The sequence below is a fragment of the Octopus bimaculoides genome, chromosome 10, assembly GCF_046866305.1.
Source record: "Octopus bimaculoides isolate indiv1 chromosome 10, ASM4686630v1, whole genome shotgun sequence".
Taxonomy (NCBI): domain Eukaryota; kingdom Metazoa; phylum Mollusca; class Cephalopoda; order Octopoda; family Octopodidae; genus Octopus; species Octopus bimaculoides.
In genome coordinates this window covers 9,374,659-9,394,658 of record NC_142937.1, presented here as the reverse complement: position 1 = coordinate 9,394,658, position 20,000 = coordinate 9,374,659, and the positions used below count along the sequence as shown (strand labels likewise).

The 20,000-nt window shown below is 39.9% G+C and overlaps 1 protein-coding gene across 3 annotated transcripts in view; it reads right to left on the bottom strand.

Annotated features, from left to right (window-relative positions):
• LOC106869169 (thiamine transporter 1) overlaps positions 1 to 20,000 on the bottom strand; it is a 108,087-nt gene that overhangs the window by 58,462 nt on the left and 29,625 nt on the right. For 2 of the 3 annotated variants that reach the window (XM_089358363.1, XM_089358362.1), the window contains exons 1-2: positions 10,927 to 13,300; positions 6,083 to 6,275 (exon numbers count right to left, since the gene is read on the bottom strand). In XM_089358363.1, the coding sequence (XP_089214489.1) occupies positions 6,083 to 6,275; positions 10,927 to 12,043 (1,310 nt within the window). In that variant the 5' untranslated portion in view covers positions 12,044 to 13,300. Of the gene's footprint in view, positions 1 to 6,082; positions 6,276 to 10,926; positions 13,301 to 20,000 lie in introns of those variants that run through there. The other variant, XM_014915274.3, reaches the window with a different exon arrangement.

Below are 20,000 nucleotides of genomic sequence, written 5' to 3'. Positions count from 1 at the left end.
TTAGTTCATGATGTAATATATCATAGTATATGCGGCACTGAATAATATTACACTCTTTTACATTTCTCTATTTTCTTCTCTATCAATATGAATGTAGTAAAAGGTGGTGAGCTGGCAGAATGGTTAGCACACCAGGCAAAATGCTTAGTAGTATTTCGTCCCTCTTCTTGTTCTGAGTTCAAATTCCGCTGAGATTGATTTTGCCTTTCATCCTTTCCGGGTTGATTAAGTAAATACTATTTGAGCACTGGGGTCAATGTAATCAACTTACCCCTTCCCCCGAAATTGGTGGCTTTGCACCAACATTTGGAATCAATATAAATGTAGAAATATATAGTAGATTTGTTGAACTAGAATGATATATAAACAAAGACAAAAGCACTGGGTATCTCTCACATGTCACCGGCAGGGGTGCTTTTAACATATCACCAGCACAGATGCTTTTTATGTGTCATCAGTAGGAGTTCCTTTTATATGTCACTGATATGAGTACATTTTGTGCGCCACTGGCACGGGTGCCTTTTGCATGTCACCAGCACAGGTGCCTCACATGTGTCACTAGCACATGTACCTCATGAGTCACTGGCACGGATGCCTTTCACATGCCAGCAGCACTGGCTATGAGGCACATCACAGGTGTCTCACATGTGTCACCAGCTTGTGTGCCACACACGTGTCACTGGCACGGGTAACCCATGACAGGGGACCGAAAATCCTGATGGTTTGCTGTGATTAAAAAGACACATCAAGCTGAGTAACCAGTTTTCTGATACTGGATTTGCAAATAGTCATGTTATTTGTACCACAGAACTCAAGATAACTAAATCCTTTTTCATTCCATGTGACACAATCATATCACAACGATGAGTCACTGTTATCTCTAGCAATTGAGCATCCATCATTGACAAAACCAAGGAAGATCAAAATAACATGATCTGGTTGTCTTGGTACAGCAGATGGCATGGATTTATCTCCCAGCTACTGATATAAATAAGAGTGCATTTTGCACAAAAAATCTATATGAGAATTTCTCTTATTTTATCTACCATAGCATAGTTTGTTCTAACAGAACATCTATGTTTAAGTGGGGATAAATATCCCTTGCTTATGCCAGAAAAGTCATTGGAAAAATATCCAAAATCTTTGTTAAAACCTCCAGCATGAAGAGGTGGTTGCTGTCAATTTTTCAGGACACAGTCTGCAGAAGAGGCTTAAAAAAACAGTCCATACAGTGCATCAATCAGTGTGGTTTGCAAGCTGAAATAGCCATCACCTCAAGTAAGTTATCTAGTCATTTCCATTTCCCTACAAATAATCTGCCAACTCCATCTGTCAATGTATTACCAGCATCACCTTCCTGGCACTTGTGCCGCAGCTTCACGTCCCTGGCACGTGAAAACTCATTCAAGCAAGATTGTTGCCAGTGCCGCTGGACTGGCTTCTGTGCATTTAAATACACCATTTCGAGTGTGGCCATTGCCAGTACCTCCTGACTGGCCTTCGTGCTGGTGGCACGTAAAAGCACTCACTACACTCTCAAAGGGGTTGGCGTTAGGAAGGGCATCCAGTTGTAGAAACTCTGCCAAATCAGACTGGAGCCTGGTGTAGCCATCTGGTTCACCAGTCCTCAGTCAAATCATCCAACCCATGCTAGCCTGGAAAGCGGACGTTAAACAATAAAAACGAAAAAATGTATATATATATAAATACATACATATATAGTATGTATATATGCACATATATATATATATATATATATATATATAGTATACATATATACATACATGTGTGTATGCATACACAGATTTTATAATCATACATAACTATAAAAATACTGTAAACAGTATTTGCATTAAAAAAATTGCTAACATGTTTTTTTTTTTTCCTAATCTTAATTTTCCTTTGTATCTGTGTTCATTAGATTCATCAAACGCTCTTGCTAATTAGATGTCATCAAAATATACTAAGCAGGCTGTCAGAATGTACGTGTTTATTGATGCCTGTAGAAAGATGCTCGACTGAGTCAAAACAGTGCATGTGTGCATGCGATGGACTGTTCTGTTTGCTCTGTAGCTCGTGTTCATCTGAGACGAAGAAAAATTCTCCTCGTGTGTGTGTGTATGTGTGCAAGAATGTCAGAGGGAAAGTGTATGTACTTGTGTGTGTGTGTGTATAAGCATGTATGAACGGAAGAGTCTATCTATTTATCTATGGATAGATAGATGAATGGATGAATTGATGGAGGGCAAGTTAGGTTGATAAAGAGGATGATAGGTAGAGAAGAAGATGCATGCAGATATACTCATGTATGCATACATACATATATAGACATATATTCATGTATAAATACACACACGTGCAAGTATACATGCATGCATACACACACACACATATACATGCATGCATATTTATATACTAAATACTTACACACAAGAAGACATACATACAAAATGCACACACATACATATATATGCAATATACATGCAAACACACATACATACATGTACGCATACATACACATATACACACACACACACACATGCAGATACACACATATACATACACACATACACATACATAAATATATGCAGATACACACACATACATACACACACACATACATATATACATATATACATACATACATGCATGCATACATGCAGATATACATACATATATGCATACATACATACACATACATATATACATACATGCATACATACATGGAGATACACACACAAACACATACATACATACATACATTCACGCATACATACATATGTACATGGAGATACACACACACACATAGATGCATACATATACATGCAGAGCATACATGTGTGCATAGGTATCAAAGACTTTTCAAAATTCAACATGCAACTCTTTACCATTGTTGTTATCATGGCTTTAGCGATGGGATTTTATTTCTTTGCTAAAAGTAGCACTTATGGTGACATATACTCATGCATACATGTATACATACATGCTAATATAAATACATGCAATTGCAGACTGACCGAACAGTTCAATGAATAGGGAGAAAGACAAGACAGTGTAGGAGAGAGAATAGTGATGTAGTAGGAGAGAAATGTGTTCGCATGGATGATGGTACGCTTGCTCTAAATGAGGCTGCAAAGAAAGAGGTCTGGAGATGCCACTACGATAGATTGCTTAATAAAGAAAATGAATGGGAGAAAGAGAGCCTGCCGTATGTCGACCCAACAGAGGGACCAGCTATCCGAGTTGACAGTACCATGGTAGATAAAGCAATTAAGAGTATGAAGACAGGGAAAGCCCCCGGCCCATCAGGAATCACTGCAGTGATGCTCAAAATATCTGGCAGTGTCGGCCATAGCCTAGTCACTCGTATTATGAACCAGGTGATACACGAAGGAGTCATACCCAATGACTGGTGTAGCAGCACCATAGTCAACTGCTACAAAGGTAAAGGTGACGCTTTAGATACAAATAATTACAGAGGTATCAAGCTTTTAGATCAGGTAATGAAAGTCACGGAGAGGGTCATAGCTCAACTGCTTAGGGAGCGAGTTAGTTTAGATGAGATGCAGTTTGGGTTCGTGCCTGGGAAAAGCACCACTGATGCTATATTTCTGGTAAGACAGCTTCAGGAGAAATACCTAGCCAAGGATAAACCTCTGTTCCTGGCTTTCATTGATATGGAGAAAGCTTTTGACAGGGTCCCCCGATCTCTCATTTGGTGGTCAATGAGGAAACTAGGGATAGAAGAATGGTTAGTGAGAGCTGTGCGAGCCATGTACAGAAACTCTGTCAGTAAGGTGAGGGTTGGCAGAGAGTACAGTGAAGAATTCCGGGTGGAGGTAGGGGTCCACCAAGGTTCTGTCCTCAGCCCCCTCCTATTTATCATAGTTCTCCAGGCTATAACAGAGGAATTCAAGACAGGATGCCTCTGGGAGCTCCTCTATGCTGATGAGCTTGCCCTAATTGCTGAGTCACTATCACAATTAGAGGAGAAGTTTCAGGTGTGGAAGCAAGGACTAGAATCGAAGGGCCTTAGAGTCAACCTAGCTAAAACCAAAGTCCTCATAAGTAGGAAGGCAGACAAAACACAAACCCCTTCGGGTAGATGGCCCTGCTCGATCTGTAGAAAAGGAGTGGGAAGTAACTCTATAAGATGCACCCAGTGCAAACTATGGACACATAAGAGGTGCAGCAATATCAAAGGAAGGTTAACTAGGAAGTTAGTTTTTGTTTGCAGCAGATGTTCTGGAGCTATAAATACTGGGAATGTGCAGAAAACTTCTGCCACATTCCAGGGAGAAAAACTAGAAGTGGTTGATAGCTTCCGCTATCTTGGTGATCAAATTAGCAGTGGAGGTGGGTGCGCTGAAAGTGTAGCTGCTAGAATTAGAATAGCCTGGGCAAAGTTCAGAGAGCTCTTACCTCTGCTGGTGACAAAGGGTCTCTCTCTCAGAGTAAAAGGCAGATTGTATGACGCATGTGTACGAACAGCCATGCTTCATGGCAGTGAAACATGGGCCGTGACTGCTGAGGACATGCGTAGGCTTGCAAGGAATGAAGCCAGTATGCTCCGATGGATGTGTAATGTCAGTGTGCATACTAGACAGAGTATCAGTACCTTGAGAGAAAAGTTGAACTTACGAAGCATCAGTTGTGGTGTGCAAGAGAGACAACTGCGCTGGTATGGTCATGTAGCGAGAATGGATGAGGATATCTGTGTGAAAAAGTGCCACATGAGGTGCGGGTGACACATGAGGTTTTTTCGAGCGAGATCAGCATGGCCGTTGCCAGTACCGGCTGACTGGCCTTCGTGCGGGTGACTCGTAAAAGCACCCACTACACTCTCTGAGTGGTTGGCGTTAGGAAGGGTATCCAGCTGTAGAAACTCTGCCAAATCAGATTGGAGCCTGGTGTAGCCATCTGGTTTCACCAGTCCTCAGTCAAATCGTCCAACCCATGCTAGCATGGAAAGCGGACGTTAAACGACGACGACGACGATATATATCAATATATATGTGTGTGTGTGTATGTGTGTATATATATATATATATATATATATATAAAACATGTAAGTTTATGCAGATATGTGGAGACACATGGCTTAGTGGTTATGGTGTTGCATTCATGGTGATTAGATTGTGGTCTGAATTACTGGATCAGTGACACATGTTCTTTAGCAAAACACTTCATTTCATATTGTTCTCCTTTGATTATTATGTGTGGAGCACAGCTAAGTGAGAGACCAGCAAAACAAAAACTCCTTGTAACATCAAAGATGAACTGAAGGCAAGGATTATAGCAGCATTCACCAACTTAAACAAGGAGACCATCCAGAAGAGTTGCAGGAAATTTCAAAGGTCGTCTGGCGGCTGTGGTTGAAGCCAATGGCGCTTTTATTGAATGAATTTACTCTTTAGTATTTAAAAATGTTTCTATGTAATTTTGATAAATATATCTGTCAAAATGCGATGACTGTTATTTTTAATTTTGCATAATTTAGATAACAATATATTCACTGCACCCTGTATATATATATATATATATATATATATACACGATGGGCTTCTTTCAGTTTCCGGCTAGCAAATCCAATCACAAGGCTTTGGTTGGCACGAGGCTATAGTAGAAGACACTTGCCCAAGGTGCCATGCAGTGGGACTGAACCCAGAACCATGTGGTTGGGAAGCAACCTTCTTATCACACAGCCACTCTCACATCTATATGTGTGTGTGTGTGTGTGTGTGTGTACATATATGTATATTTCTGTTCATGTACATCTTTATGTTTATATTGGTTTGATAAATTGGTGATTGATAAAACAGGAATAAGTGATAGGGTTGATATGATCAACTAGAGTACCAGAAAATGGTGCAATGGCATGGTTGCAGTCAAATGATCAAAACAAGCAAAGGAATACATTGACTAACATATTCTTATAACACACAGTACTGTGCTTTAAATAAAGCAAAAATTGTGCAATAACAGATAGTGTAGAGTACAATCTGATAAAAAGCATGGCTGGAAAGTAGCCACTGGTTAAAAGCAGGTAATAAAATATCAAAGATTGAATGAACACACTTACGTTGCTATGGTGAGTACTGTATGGTAGCTAATACGTATGATTATATAACACATATAAGCTAGCCATATTTTGGTAGCATGAGCCATCACAATCATCAGAGCTGATATTATGACATTAACACTAAAAAGAAGCACATTTTCATAACTGTTCCAATCAATTTTCACAAATCCAACACCAAAAGAAGAAGCAGCACCTGATTCCAAAACATAAGAAAGAAAAATGACAATATCAGAATGAATGAGGTAAGAGAAGAAAAAGTAGTTTATATAAGAAATATAAATATACAAATATAGGCACAGGCATGGCTGAGTGGTTAAAGACTTGCTTTACAATTATATGGTTTCAGGATCAGTCCTATTGCACAGCCCCTGGGAAAGTGTCTTCTACCATCATTGACCAAAGCTTTGTGAGTGAATTTGAGAGACAGAAATTGAAATTCAAATTCCAACAAGACTGACTTCATCCTTTCATCCTTTGAGTTGACCACTGCAGCCAATGTCATCTACCAGCACCCTCCCCAAAAATTTCAGGCCTTGTAGAGTAGATTACCATAATAATTATCAAGGCGGCAAGCAGGCAGAATTATTAGCATGCTGGACAAAATGCTTAGTAGCATTTCTTCCAGCTTTGTTTTGTGCTAAAATTCTACTGAGGCCGACTATGCCTTTCATCCTCTCAGGGCTGATAAAATAAATACCAGTTGAATACTATTAATACTATTAATTCTCTGCCCCAAAATTTCAGGTCTTGTATCCATAGTAGGAATCATTATTATCATTATCATTAATACTGCTTCTGCTACTTCAGTTTCTTCTATGAGTACTACTACTACAATCACCTCTGCTACTGCTACTACCATTACAATTTATGTTTCTCTTATGATTATTAACAAATTGATAGAATGACAGAAAATGTAGAGCTGATTTTATCGTTCCACCCAGCATGGTAAAAAAAATAAATACTAGGAGTCTATTACTATATTGTAGGAGAGATATCTACTTCGTGATTGTAGTCTTTTATGCTTGTAGTCTAATTTGATAACTATTGAGTCTAATTGTAGTCTAATTTGATAACTTTTGAGATAACGAGAAAAACAAGTTGGCAGAGCCAGGCAAATTAAATACCTTGTCATCTAAGCATATTGGTATTAAACCTAACTTGAGTTAATTTTGTCTTTCATCCACTCTGACATTGATAAGAAGGTATACCAGTAAAAAACAAAATGGGGTTAAGTCAATTAATCATAGCTCTTCTTTACAGATATTGACCTTTTGCCAGCTGGAAATAATCATTATAGTTGTTAATTTGTCAAACTGCCTTGCAGTATTTAGCTGAGGTCTTTTATATTTTGAGTTCAAATTCCACTGATGACATCCTTACCTTCTATCCTCCTTCCATAGTTGTTGTTGTTGTTGGCACACCGTCACTTACAACGTCGAGGGTTCCAGTTGATCCAATCAACGGAACAGCCTGCTCGTGAAATTAACGTGCAAGTGGATGAGCACTCCACAGACACATGTACCCTTAACGTAGTTCTCAGGGACATTCAGCTTGACACAGTGTGACAAGGCTGACCCTTTGAATTACAGCTACAACAGAGACAGGAAGTAAGAGTGAGAGAAAGTTGTGGTGGAAGAGTACAGTAGGGTTCGCCACCATCCCCTGCTGGAGCCTCGTGGAGCTTTAGGTGTTTTCGCTCAATAAACACTCACAACGCCCGGTCTGGGAATCGAAACTGCGATCCTATGACCGCTGCCTAACTACTGGGCCATTGCACCTCCACCCTTCCACAGTTAATGATATATAAAAGACAGTTAAGAACTAGTGGTGACATAATTAACTGTTCTCTCCCCAAGCATTTCTGATCATATGCCTATGTAAAATTTTGTGATGATGCTTTGGTGTAAGGTTAGCACATTTATATGGTTTACAGCAGACACAACAATTGAATCATATGAATAATGTTACTATTTTACATATTTTCTTTTGTATTAGATATAAATGCACACACACATATATCAGGTCATTCCATAAGTTCTGTCCAATTTTACCTTTTTTTAAATTGAATGAAATTTAATAATATTTTAGAATGTCTAATGGAATTTAAAATTATTTTTATGCATTTGTGTATATTTAAACTAATTAAATATTATTTTACAGAATAATAGAATTAAAATTTCTTTGATTAAAACCCTTTCTAACATGGAAGTATCCAAAGTTCATTTAAGGTACATAATGCTTTGTGAATACAAAAAAGGAAACTCTGCAGCCGAAGAGACTCGAAACACTCAGTTTATGGGAAAGAATGCTTGAATGAAAGAACCTGCAGAAGATGGTTTGCAAAATTCAGAAGTGGAGATTTCAGCCTCGAAGATGAAGATTGAACAGGACATCCAATTGAGTTTGATGATAAGCTCCTTGAGGCATTACTTGAAGAAAATCCTGCATTATCAGTTGAAGAAATGGCAATAAAGATTAGTTCAAACCATACTACTGTTCATTGACACCTTCAACAACTTGGAAAGGTTCCTAAGCTTGGAAAATGGGTGCCTCATGAATTGTTCGAAAGCAACCGCAAATCCCGAGTTGACATCTGCTCATCTCTCCATTCTCGTGAACTCATTTCACCCTTTTTGGATAGACTTGTGACTGGTGATGAGAAATGGATCTTCTATCGAAATGTTAAACGTCGTAAACAGTGGCTTGGTAGAAAGGAAAAAGCTCAGCCACAAACGAGAGGGGAACTTCATTGAAAAAAGGTTCTTCTCTCTATCTGGTGGGATTGCAAAGGAGTAATTCACTTTGAATTGTTACCACCTAATGCAACAATCAATGCTCAAGTCTACTGTCAGCAATTAGAGTGTTTGAACCAAGCTTTGAAGAAAAAAACACCCGCTTTAGTGAATCATAAAGGAGTGATGTTTCATCAGGACAATGCACGACCTCACACTGCAAAGATCACATCACAGAAGATCGAAGAGCTTGGTTGGGAAAAAATTCCTCATCCACCTTATTCTTCCGACCTTGCTCCTTCAGACTACTATTTGTTTCATAGTTTACAGAATCATTTGGGGGACATAACTTTCGCAAGCCAGGAGGAGGGTGAAACAGACATTTCAGAGTTCTTCACTTTGAAGCCAAAAGAGTTTTACATTGATGGGATTAAAAAGCTTGTAAATAGATGGAAGGAAGTTATAGATAATCAGGGAAAGTACATTGATGATTAAATTTCAATTAAATATAACATTTGATTACTTGTTTTCTTTATTCAAAATTCGGACAGAACTTATGGTATGACTTGATACATATGTACATACATACATATCTAACCACTATGACATACTTTTTCATTCTTAATACATTCCAACACATTTAATTGTGAATACATTAATCATTGTTATCTACAAAGAACACCTCCTTCCTTTCAGACAATGTGTGGTGACAACACACTTGATTTAATAATATCCTTTCTACTAATTTTGAGTGGGCGGGCTAGTTGATTCCATTATACCCAGTGCTCAAAGGATGAAAAGCAAAGTCAGCATCGGCAAAATTTAAACTCAGAATGTAAAGACACCTGAAATGAAATGCCACTATGCATTTTGTCCAGTGTGTCAATGATTCTTCTACCTTGTCTCCTTACATGACATAGGTATTCTCACTTTGAAACACAGATATTTTGACCTGGTGGTGTCCCTTCAATCACTAGTGCCTTATGATAATGAATCAAGAGTGCTAGTGTGTTAATAATACACATTGTCTGAAAGAGGGTGTTTTTCAAAGATGATATACAACAGCAAGTAATACAAGGTGTGTTAAAAAAATATCCGACATTCATTTCTCCGGTCAAAATTAATGCTGCTGGAGCAAAAATCATTCAAGTAGAAGGTAACGCCAACCTTCTTGTGCATGTGTGAACATTTTCACACCAATAGGCCTCATCAGTTCCCAGTTGTTAAACCCAAAGTACAGACATGTAATGTGCGTTTGTCAGATTTTCATTATCACACAAGATGACTGTATGCATTGAGCAGAGACTATAAACCCATGTCTGATCACCAGTGTTGATGGTCTTCATAAAGTTTGGGTCATGCTTTGCACAGCCCAGCATGTCCTGAGCGATTTCCATGCAGAATTAATTGCTTCTGCTGCTTTTCCAGTACTTTGAGGACTAATTTCATTGACACTCTCCACATGCACAAATATTCCATTAAAATGGAGCTATTTCCTGGATTGTTACACAAAGGTCTTCCATGACTACTCACCAAACCTTGTCAACCATCTCCTTGTTCTGGGTTGTGAACGGCCTTCCTGAGCATGCCTTGCTGAGGTGCAGCCATGTTTGAAGCAGTTGTACCACTCTGTTATCTGAGTTTTGCCCATGGCATCATCACCAAAGGCCTGCTGAATTTTCTGCATTGTTTGAGCTTGAGTATCACCAAGCTTTTGGCAAAACTTGATGGAATATCTCTTTTCAATGCAATCAGTGAAAACAAAAATCTTACGAGTGCACACTACACACACGTACTCTAAGCATAACAACCGGAAACTGACATGACCTACCAGAGCAAACATTTTTACGCATGTGCAGGAAGGGTGGTGTCACCTCCCACCCGCGGTGGTGGCGATCATTTTCATGGTGATCATGGTCGTGGTGGTGGTAGCGGTGATAGTGCTACTACTGGTGATGATGATGGTGATGAGGATATTGATGATGATGGTGGTGGTAGTGGTGATAATGATCACAATGACATTGACAACAACAACAATGATGACTATAACGATGATAACAATACAGCAACAAAAATTAAAACGAAGCCCCCTACCCCCCAGTATATACTCACATGTTGCTAGAGCAGCTGCATCAATAGCAGCATTGTAACTTGTATTACTCATAGGATTTGGTTCAATGTCTTCATATAAACTCTGGATATAATTTCCAATATGCGTCTTGCCACATACGACAACCACCCACCAAAATGACCACGTAAGATTTCTTTGATTTTTGTAAGCTTTCTGAAAATCATTCCACATCTGTCTCAAACCTGCCTTAAATCTATCTTTAATTGTATTTGTATCAGCTAATTTTTTGGGTTGCATGTCGTTGATTACAATTTCTACTGCCTCATTCTTCGATACAACCTCTGGTACTGAACCAGGTGAATGCTGATCAAATTCCTTCTCAGTTCCTGGTTTAAATAGCACTGAGTCTGGTTCTTTTAAAAGTTTTTCAGGTATTTTTGGTTTTTCAGAGTTAGTTCCTTCTGAAGTAATATCTTCATCTATTTTAGAATTGTCACAGCTTAGCTTTTGGATTTCTTCTTCATTTACATTTCCCTTAGAATTCTTTAGATAGTCATTTTGATTTTGGGATTTGGGGTTTGGAGTAAAATAAAAAGAAGTAGAGACACTTGGAAGAGCAAGGGATATGACAAGTGCTATACAAACACTTGCCGTCGAAATAACATTTAAAATAAAATAATTCGTTTTAACTAAAGATACCAAAACTTGAGCGAGACAAGCAGCACAAAATCTGCTGGCCAGAGAACAGCTGTGGATGTAACTAGATATTTGTCGAAAATATTTCGGATCCACACTCGAAAATAAATAAGAGGTATGTGCAACTTGACTTGCAGTAGCAAAACCAAAAGTTCCTTGCATTAGTTGCATTAATGGTACGCCTTCGCCAAAAAGAAGCAGAAACCAGGTTGTAACATAACACAGTGCAGCAATGACTATGATAATCTTATACCTCAGAAAGTCAGTCACTAACAGTATTACAAGCAAACAGACCAAGTTGGTGTAAACCCAGACTGGATAAACTTCATTGTTTACTTGTTCTGCTGTTAGATTCTTCCACTCTGGAGCCATTAAGTAGGCCGTAATGTACGATTCTGATGGCCTGAAATCTTTAAAGAAAATAAACAAGCAAATTGAAATTGTTGCTATTTTCCACTTCATTTTCAGATTAAATGTTTCAGATTTTCTGCTACAACCTTTTTCTAAAGCAGGGATTTTCCAGCAACACTTTCACAGTTAGTTAATTAATATCCAACAATTTTGTTGATAGATTTCAACTAATAAACTTCTCACTTTACATGTTCATTCATTGACCTTTCTCTCTATAAACAGCTTAAACAGTAAACATTGAGCAGAGCTGATTCAAAAGTATTATGATAAACAATGAGTACACAGTGTATTCAGCTATTCATAGTGACCTTGGGGCTTCATATCTGTTCCAATGGCAGGTTAAAATTCTTTTTCAGTTTATAATTAACAATTCAAATACCAAACCATATCTCATGCACCGTCACCCAATTCTCGTGTCAGACAATCAGAAACTGCACAGTTGCTAAATCAACCAATTTAATGTTGTTCACTAGCTATGTCACGTTTCTGAATATTACCTAGTTGTCATCAAACCCTACACAGTAGGTCAACTTGCTGGAAATAGCTGTCAAATGTTCCTCAAATCACAAACTACCATCTTAACAAAGGCCACATAGGATAATGTAGTTCAGAGTACACTACTCAAGAAAAATGCTTGGATGGTTATGGCTGAATTGTCAGTGATCATCAATCTGCATGGTCATGGTTGATTTGGGACTAAACAACAGGAATTTGTCAAATCATTCAGTTGAGTAGTACCTATTTGTTTAGTCACCTCATTGGTTGGAACCTAAATATCGTGCCACCCAGTTTGGTGTCAACAAATTTGCCTATGGCCTAATTATCACTGTTTTATCCCATTATCCATCTGAATATTGCCAAATTATTTTGCTACCCAGCTGAGTAATTCTGTCAAGTATTAACAATATTCAGTTTGATCTATTGGTCTTTATGTCAGTTACTACTTTTGTGTAATTAACTGTCTCATATACCCTCAAAAATCTTTTCTTCCAGAATCTTTGTATCAAATAAGTTTTCGAAAATCTTTGATATTTATTGTGTTTCAGCTGATGTCAGTGGCAATGGTTAAATAGTTGTTGTGTTGATTTGTGAATCAGTGACGGTCCTATGATACCATTTTAATGTACTTTTAATTCAGTGTGGTCATAGATTTAATGTTGGCTTTCACAGAATTCTCATCTATGAGAGAGAACAACTTTACCAAAGTAAGTAACATTATGGATATTGTATAAATGGAACCAGCCTTGATGTCAGCATATGGGAATCCATTCTTAGAAAGCAATGCTTCTACAGTTTATGGGCATCTAGAAATAAAAATTGGAAACCAATATGAAAACTTCATTTAAATATGTTAAATGTTGTGTGTACATATAGAAATATATAAGTACACATACACACACACACACACACTAACACATATATGCACATATATATATTACATGTATGTGTGTGTGTGCATGTATGTGTGGGATATGGTGTGAGTGTGTATACGCATGGGCAAACATAATACTAATAATTTATTTCTGCCAATATTCAAATTTACATACATACATATACAGTTATACATGCACACTCAAACATAACATCATCATCACCATCATTATCTTAATTTTATATCTATCTTCTATGCTAGCATAAGCTGGATGGTTCAACAGGATCCAACAAGCTGGAGAACTTTTTTTTTATACTCTAGGCAAAAGGCCCAGAATTTTGGTGGAGGGGGCCAGTCGATTTGATCAACTTCAGTACATAACTGGTACTTAATTTATCGACCCCAAAAGGATGAAAGGCAAAGCCAACCTCAGCGAAACAAGCTGAAGAACTTTGTCATGCCCCAGTGTCTGTTTTGGTGAGGTTTTTACAGCTGCATATTTCTCTTAAAACTAACTACTTTTCAAGACATACAGAGTGATTTTTCTGTGGCACCAACACTAGTGAGGTCACCACGTAACTCATGAGATTAAGATACCCCTCAACTAAGTGAGACTAAAATAGAGAGAGAGGCAGCTTTATGCTAGATGGTGAGAAGTGAAAATATGTAAGAAAATGCAGGAACAGGGAGCTTCTTTCAGTTTTCGTCTAGCAAATCCACTCTTTCAGTTTTCGTCTAGCAAATCCACTCTTTCAGTTTTCATCTAGCAAATCCACTCTTTCAGTTTTCGTCTAGCAAATCCACTCACAAGGCTTTGGTTGGCCCAAGGCTATAGTAGAAGACACTTGCCCAAGATGCCATGCAGTGGCACTGAACCCAGAACCATGTGATTGGGAAGCAAGCTTCTTACGACACAGCCACTCCTGCACCTAGAAGCATAACCAATTTATTACAGATAAATTTAACAACAAAATCTTATATGATCCCCAAGGGTCATATAGACCCCAACTGAGAACCACTGGTCTAACAGATGAGATACTTAGATGTATGTAAAAAAAGAGTATGATCTAAGTCAGTTATGGGAAACCCTAAGCCATAGGACTTTCTGAATGGCAAACCTAATGAGAAATTAACTTGAATTATTTTAGCAGTGCAGCTCACCTTGATAATGAGCCATGGCTCATGCATTCCACTTCTCACTAAAGGAAGGTTGCCCATGCCTAGTCCAGGATTTTATATATATCATCATCATCATCATTTAACGTCTGCTTTCTGTGCTAGCATGGGTTGGACGATTTGACTGGGGACTGGCGAACCAGATGGCTACACTAGACTCCAATCTGATCTGGCAGAGTTTTTACAGCTGGATGCCCTTCCAGCTGTAGAAACTCTCTCTCTACATATATATATATATATACACACACACATATATACAAATATTCTATAATTATAAACATAATTATAATCAGGGGGTCAGCTAATTGCTTCGTCATGCACCGAATTTAGAAATAGGAGTTAAAATTCCTTTTCTGATACTGGTAGCTGAAAAGGTATTTTAACTGCTATTTCTAAATTTGGTGCATGGCAAAGCAATTAGCTGACCCCCTGATTATAATTATGTTTATAATTATAGAATATTTGTATAATTTTATCTAAAAAGGTTATTTTAACATACCGAACAACTTTAGATGATGATGATGATATATACATATATATATATATATATATAATTTTCCAGTAAATTTTGTAATCGTTACCAATATAGCATAAGACTTCACCCCAAAGGATCATTGATTAGATTCCTTAAGGATCGTTCTCATTGTTTATATTTCCAAGGTTTCAAATTTGTACATTTAAAAGGAGAGAAATTCAACACCGTATATTAAATAATGTAAAAAATATACGGTGTTGAATTTCTCTCCTTTTAAATATTACAGGCCCACACCCCCAACACCCATACTGTTAGGATTGGCACTCTCAACGTCGGTACGCTGAAAGGTAGATCTGGTGAAATTGTTGAGATGCTTGAACGGAGATGCGTAGATATGTGCTGCATCCAGGAAGTAAGATGGAGAGGAGGTTCTGCAAGGTTCCTCACAGGCAAAGAACACAGGTACAAGATTTTCTGGGCAGGGAACACTGACGGGGTCGGGGGCGTAGGAATACTTCTAGCGGAGAAATGGGTGGATAAGGTAATCGAGGTCGTTAGAGTAAGTGACAGAGTACTTAAGATCAGACTAGTGCTTCATCATAGATTAGCTACTGTCATCTCAGCCTATGCACCTCAACCTGGGCTACCAGATGGTCTGAAAGACCAATTCTATGACACCCTCTTGCAAACTACCTCGTCGACGAGTGACAGGGACCTTCTCTTTGTGGCTGGAGACTTCAACGGTCATGTCGGACGTCGTGCTGGGGGCTTCCATGGCATACATGGAGGCTATGGCTTCGGTTCCCGCAACGAGGAGGGAACCAGACTGCTGGAGTTCTGTGATGCAACCAATCTTATGGTCTGCAATACCAACTTCAGGAAACCTGCCAGTCACCTAGTCACCTACCGCTCCGGCAGACACTCTAGCCAAATCGACTACATCCTCGCCAGAAATAGGGAAAGAGGGCGGCTTATAAATGCCAAAACCTACCCTGGCGAAGAATGTACCCCACAACATAGATTAGTAGTTAGCGACTTTGGGATCAAGGCAAAATGGGTGCCCAGAATTAGACAGGCTTGGAGAAGAAGGGTGTGGAAGCTTAAAGACCCTGCAAACGGACAGAGACTTAGAGACAAGTTACTTGAAGCATTTAACGAAATAGAAGGGGATATAGCATCATACAACGTGGAAGACAATTGGAGATTTCTGCGGGACAACCTGTTGAAAGCCACCGACCAGATTTGTGGGTGGTGTAAGGTCCCCTCCCAACCCAGAGTAACGTGGTGGTGGAACAAGGAGGTAGACAGGGCTATTAGACAAAAGAAACAAGCTTGGAAGGACTGGAAGAACGGTGGTAGCAGGGAATTGTACCAATGTGCCAGAAGGGAGGCTAGGCGACAGGTTTATTTAGCCAGAGGGGAAGCAGATAAGGAAAGATTTGCCAATGTTCTGCGTCGTGAGGACCAAAGACTCGAGGTATTTCGGGTTGCAAGACAGTGTAGGAGAGAGAATAGTGATGTTGTAGGAGAGAAATGTGTTCGCATGGATGATGGTACGCTTGCATTAAATGAGGATGCAAAGAAAGAGGTCTGGAGATGCCACTACGATAGATTGCTTAATAAAGAGAATGAATGGGAGAAAGAGAGCCTGCCTTATGTCGACCCAATAGAGGGACCAGCTATCCGAGTTGATAGTACCAGGGTAGATAAAGCAATTAAGAGTATGAAGACCGGGAAAGCCCCCGGCCCATCAGGAATCACTGCAGAGATGCTCAAAATATCTGGCAGTGTTGGCTATAGCCTAGTCACCCGTATTACGAACCAGGTGATACACGAAGGAGTCATACCCTATGACTGGTGTAGCAGCATCATAGTCAACTGCTACAAAGGTAAAGGGGACGCTTTAGATACAAATAATTACAGAGGCATCAAGCTGTTAGATCAGGTTATGAAAGTTACAGAGAGGGTCATAGCCCAACTAATTAGGGAGCGAATCAATTTAGATGAGATGCAGTTTGGGTTCGTGCCAGGTAAAAGCACTACTGATGCCTTATTTCTAGTGAGACAGTTGCAAGAGAAATACCTAGCCAAGGATAAACCTCTGTACCTGGCTTTCGTTGACATGGAGAAAGCCTTTGACAGGGTCCCCCGATCCCTTATCTGGTGGTCAATGAGGAAACTTGGGATAGAAGAATGGCTAGTGAGAGCTGTGCGAGCCATGTACAGAGATGCGGCCAGTAAGGTGAGGGTTGGAAATGAGTACAGCAATGAATTCCGGGTAGAGGTAGGGGTCCACCAAGGTTCCGTCCTCAGCCCCCTATTATTTACCATAGTCCTCCAGGCAATCACAGAGGAGTTCAAGACAGGTTGCCCCTGGGAGCTCCTCTATGCTGATGACCTTGCCCTAATTGCGGAGTCACTATCAGAACTAGAGGAGAAGTTTCAGGTGTGGAAGCAAGGTCTAGAATTGAAGGGCCTTAGAGTCAACCTAGCTAAAACCAAAATCCTAATAAGTAGGAAGGTAGATAAAACACAAACCCCTTCAGGTAGATGGCCCTGCTCAGTATGTAGAAAAGGAGTAGGTAGTAACTCTATAAGATGTACCCGGTGCAAGCTATGGACACATAAGAGGTGCAGCAACATCAAAGGCAGGTTAACTAGCAAGTTAGTTTTTGTTTGTGGCAGATGTTCAGGTGCAATAAAGACTGCAAACAAACAGGAAACAACTTCTATCTCATTCCAGGGTGAAAAACTAGAGGTAGTCGATAGCTTCCGCTATCTGGGCGACCAAGTTAGTAGTGGGGGTGGGTGCGCTGAAAGTGTAGCTGCTAGAATAAGAATAGCCTGGGCAAAGTTTAGAGAGCTCTTACCCCTGCTGGCGACAAAGGGACTCTCACTCAGAGTAAAAGGCAGACTGTATGACGCATGCGTACGAACAACCATGCTACATGGCAGTGAAACATGGGCTGTAACTGCTGAGGACATACGTAAGCTCGCAAGGAATGAAGCCAGTATGCTCCGTTGGATGTGTAATGTCAATGTGAATACCCGTCAGAGTGTAAGTATCTTGAGAGAAAAGCTGAACATTAGAAGCATCAGTTGTGGCGTGCAAGAGAGACGATTGCGCTGGTATGGACATGTGGTGAGAATGGAGGAGGATAGCTGCGTGAAAAAGTGCCACACCCTAACAGTTGAGGGAACCCGTGGAAGAGGTAGGCCCAGGAAGACCTGGGCTGAGGTGGTGAGGCAAGACCTTCGTACATTGGGCCTCACCGAGGCGATGACTACGGACCGAGACCTTTGGAAATGGGCTGTGCGTGAGAAGACCCGGCAAGCCAAGTAAGATCGTTGCCAGTGCCCCTGGACTGGTTCTTGTGCGGGTGGCACATAAGATGCACCATTTTGAGCGTGGCCGTTGCCAGTACCGCCTGACTGGCTCCTGTAGGATTTTCGAGCGAGATCGTTGCCAGTGCCCCTGGACTGGCTTGTGCGGGTGGCACATAAAAGACACCATTTCGAGCGTGGCCGTTTTCGTGCGGGTGACACGTAAAAGCACCCACTACACTCTCTGAGTGGTTGGCGTTAGGAAGGGCATCCAGCTGTAGAAACTCTGCCAAATCAGACTGGAGCCTGGTGTTGCCATCCGGTTTCACCAGTCCTCAGTCAAATCGTCCAACCCATGCTAGCATGGAAAGCGGACGTTAAACGATGATGATGATGATGATGATCTGTAAAAATATGTGCCACTTATTCGGTAGCCGGTCATTTTTCACAGGAATTTTCAATGGCCGGATAACTGAAGAGATGTTGGCGTGGGTTCCCACCCCGGCATCCAAAACTTGGAGTTTTATCATGGCTACCAAATAAGTGTCACATATTTTTACAGATAAATTCCTCTATTTACATAATATCGAGGTCTCTTTCTTTCTTTTGTTGTCCTTTCTATCTATCTATATATCATCATCATCATCATCATCGTTTAACGTCCGCTTTCCATGCTAGCATGGGTTGGACGATTTGACTGAGGACTGGTGCAACCGGATGGCTACACCAGGCTCCAATCTAATTTGGCAGAGTTTCTACAGCTGGATGCCCTTCCTAATGCCAACCACTCAGAGAGTGTAGTGGGTGCTTTTACGTGTCACCCGCACGAAAACGGCCACGCTCGAAATGGTGTCTTTTATGTGCCACCCGCACAAGAGCCAGTCCAGGGGCACTGGCAACGATCTCGCTCGAAAACCCTACAAGGCCAGTCAGGCGGTACTGGCAACGGTCACGCTCAGGATGGTACATCTTATGTGCCACCCGCACAAGAGCCAGTCCAGGGGCACTGGCAACGATCTCACTTGGCTTGCCGGGTCTTCTCACGCACAGCACATTTCCAAAGGTCTCGGTCAATACATACATACATATTTATACATATTGATATAAAAACTTCCCCACCAGAATGCCACCATGAAGGGTAAAGAGTACCACCTCTTTCTACCTCCTCTGTTTTAGCATACACTAGGGATCAGCAACAAAACGTATGTAAGAGTCCCAGTCTATAATGAATATAATTTACTTTTAGCTATAACTGTCAAGTTACTCTCGCGTTAACTAGCAGTGATTGATGTATCATTGGAAGATGTTATTGAAGATAAAATGTATGAAATTTTAATTGAAGTTTATTTCTTTTCTTTTAAATTGATAAAATTTGGAATGAAAAAAAATTCAACAATAAAATTCAGAACTGAATGGAAATTCTATATTAAAGAAACAAACTAGAATTTGTATCTGAGTCAAACAAAAACTTCCAATTTTTGTTCAAATTTCTGTTCCAGACCATTTTTTGATCGAATCCTCTCCAAATCAAGTTGTAGCTTATGAAATAATGCTAGAGATAGATATAAGTTGTAATGCATCAAAATAATAGAATAGGGGTGTTCCTATAGAATAGAGTCTAAAGTGATCAATGAGCATCAAAACCATTTTTTTTTTTCCTT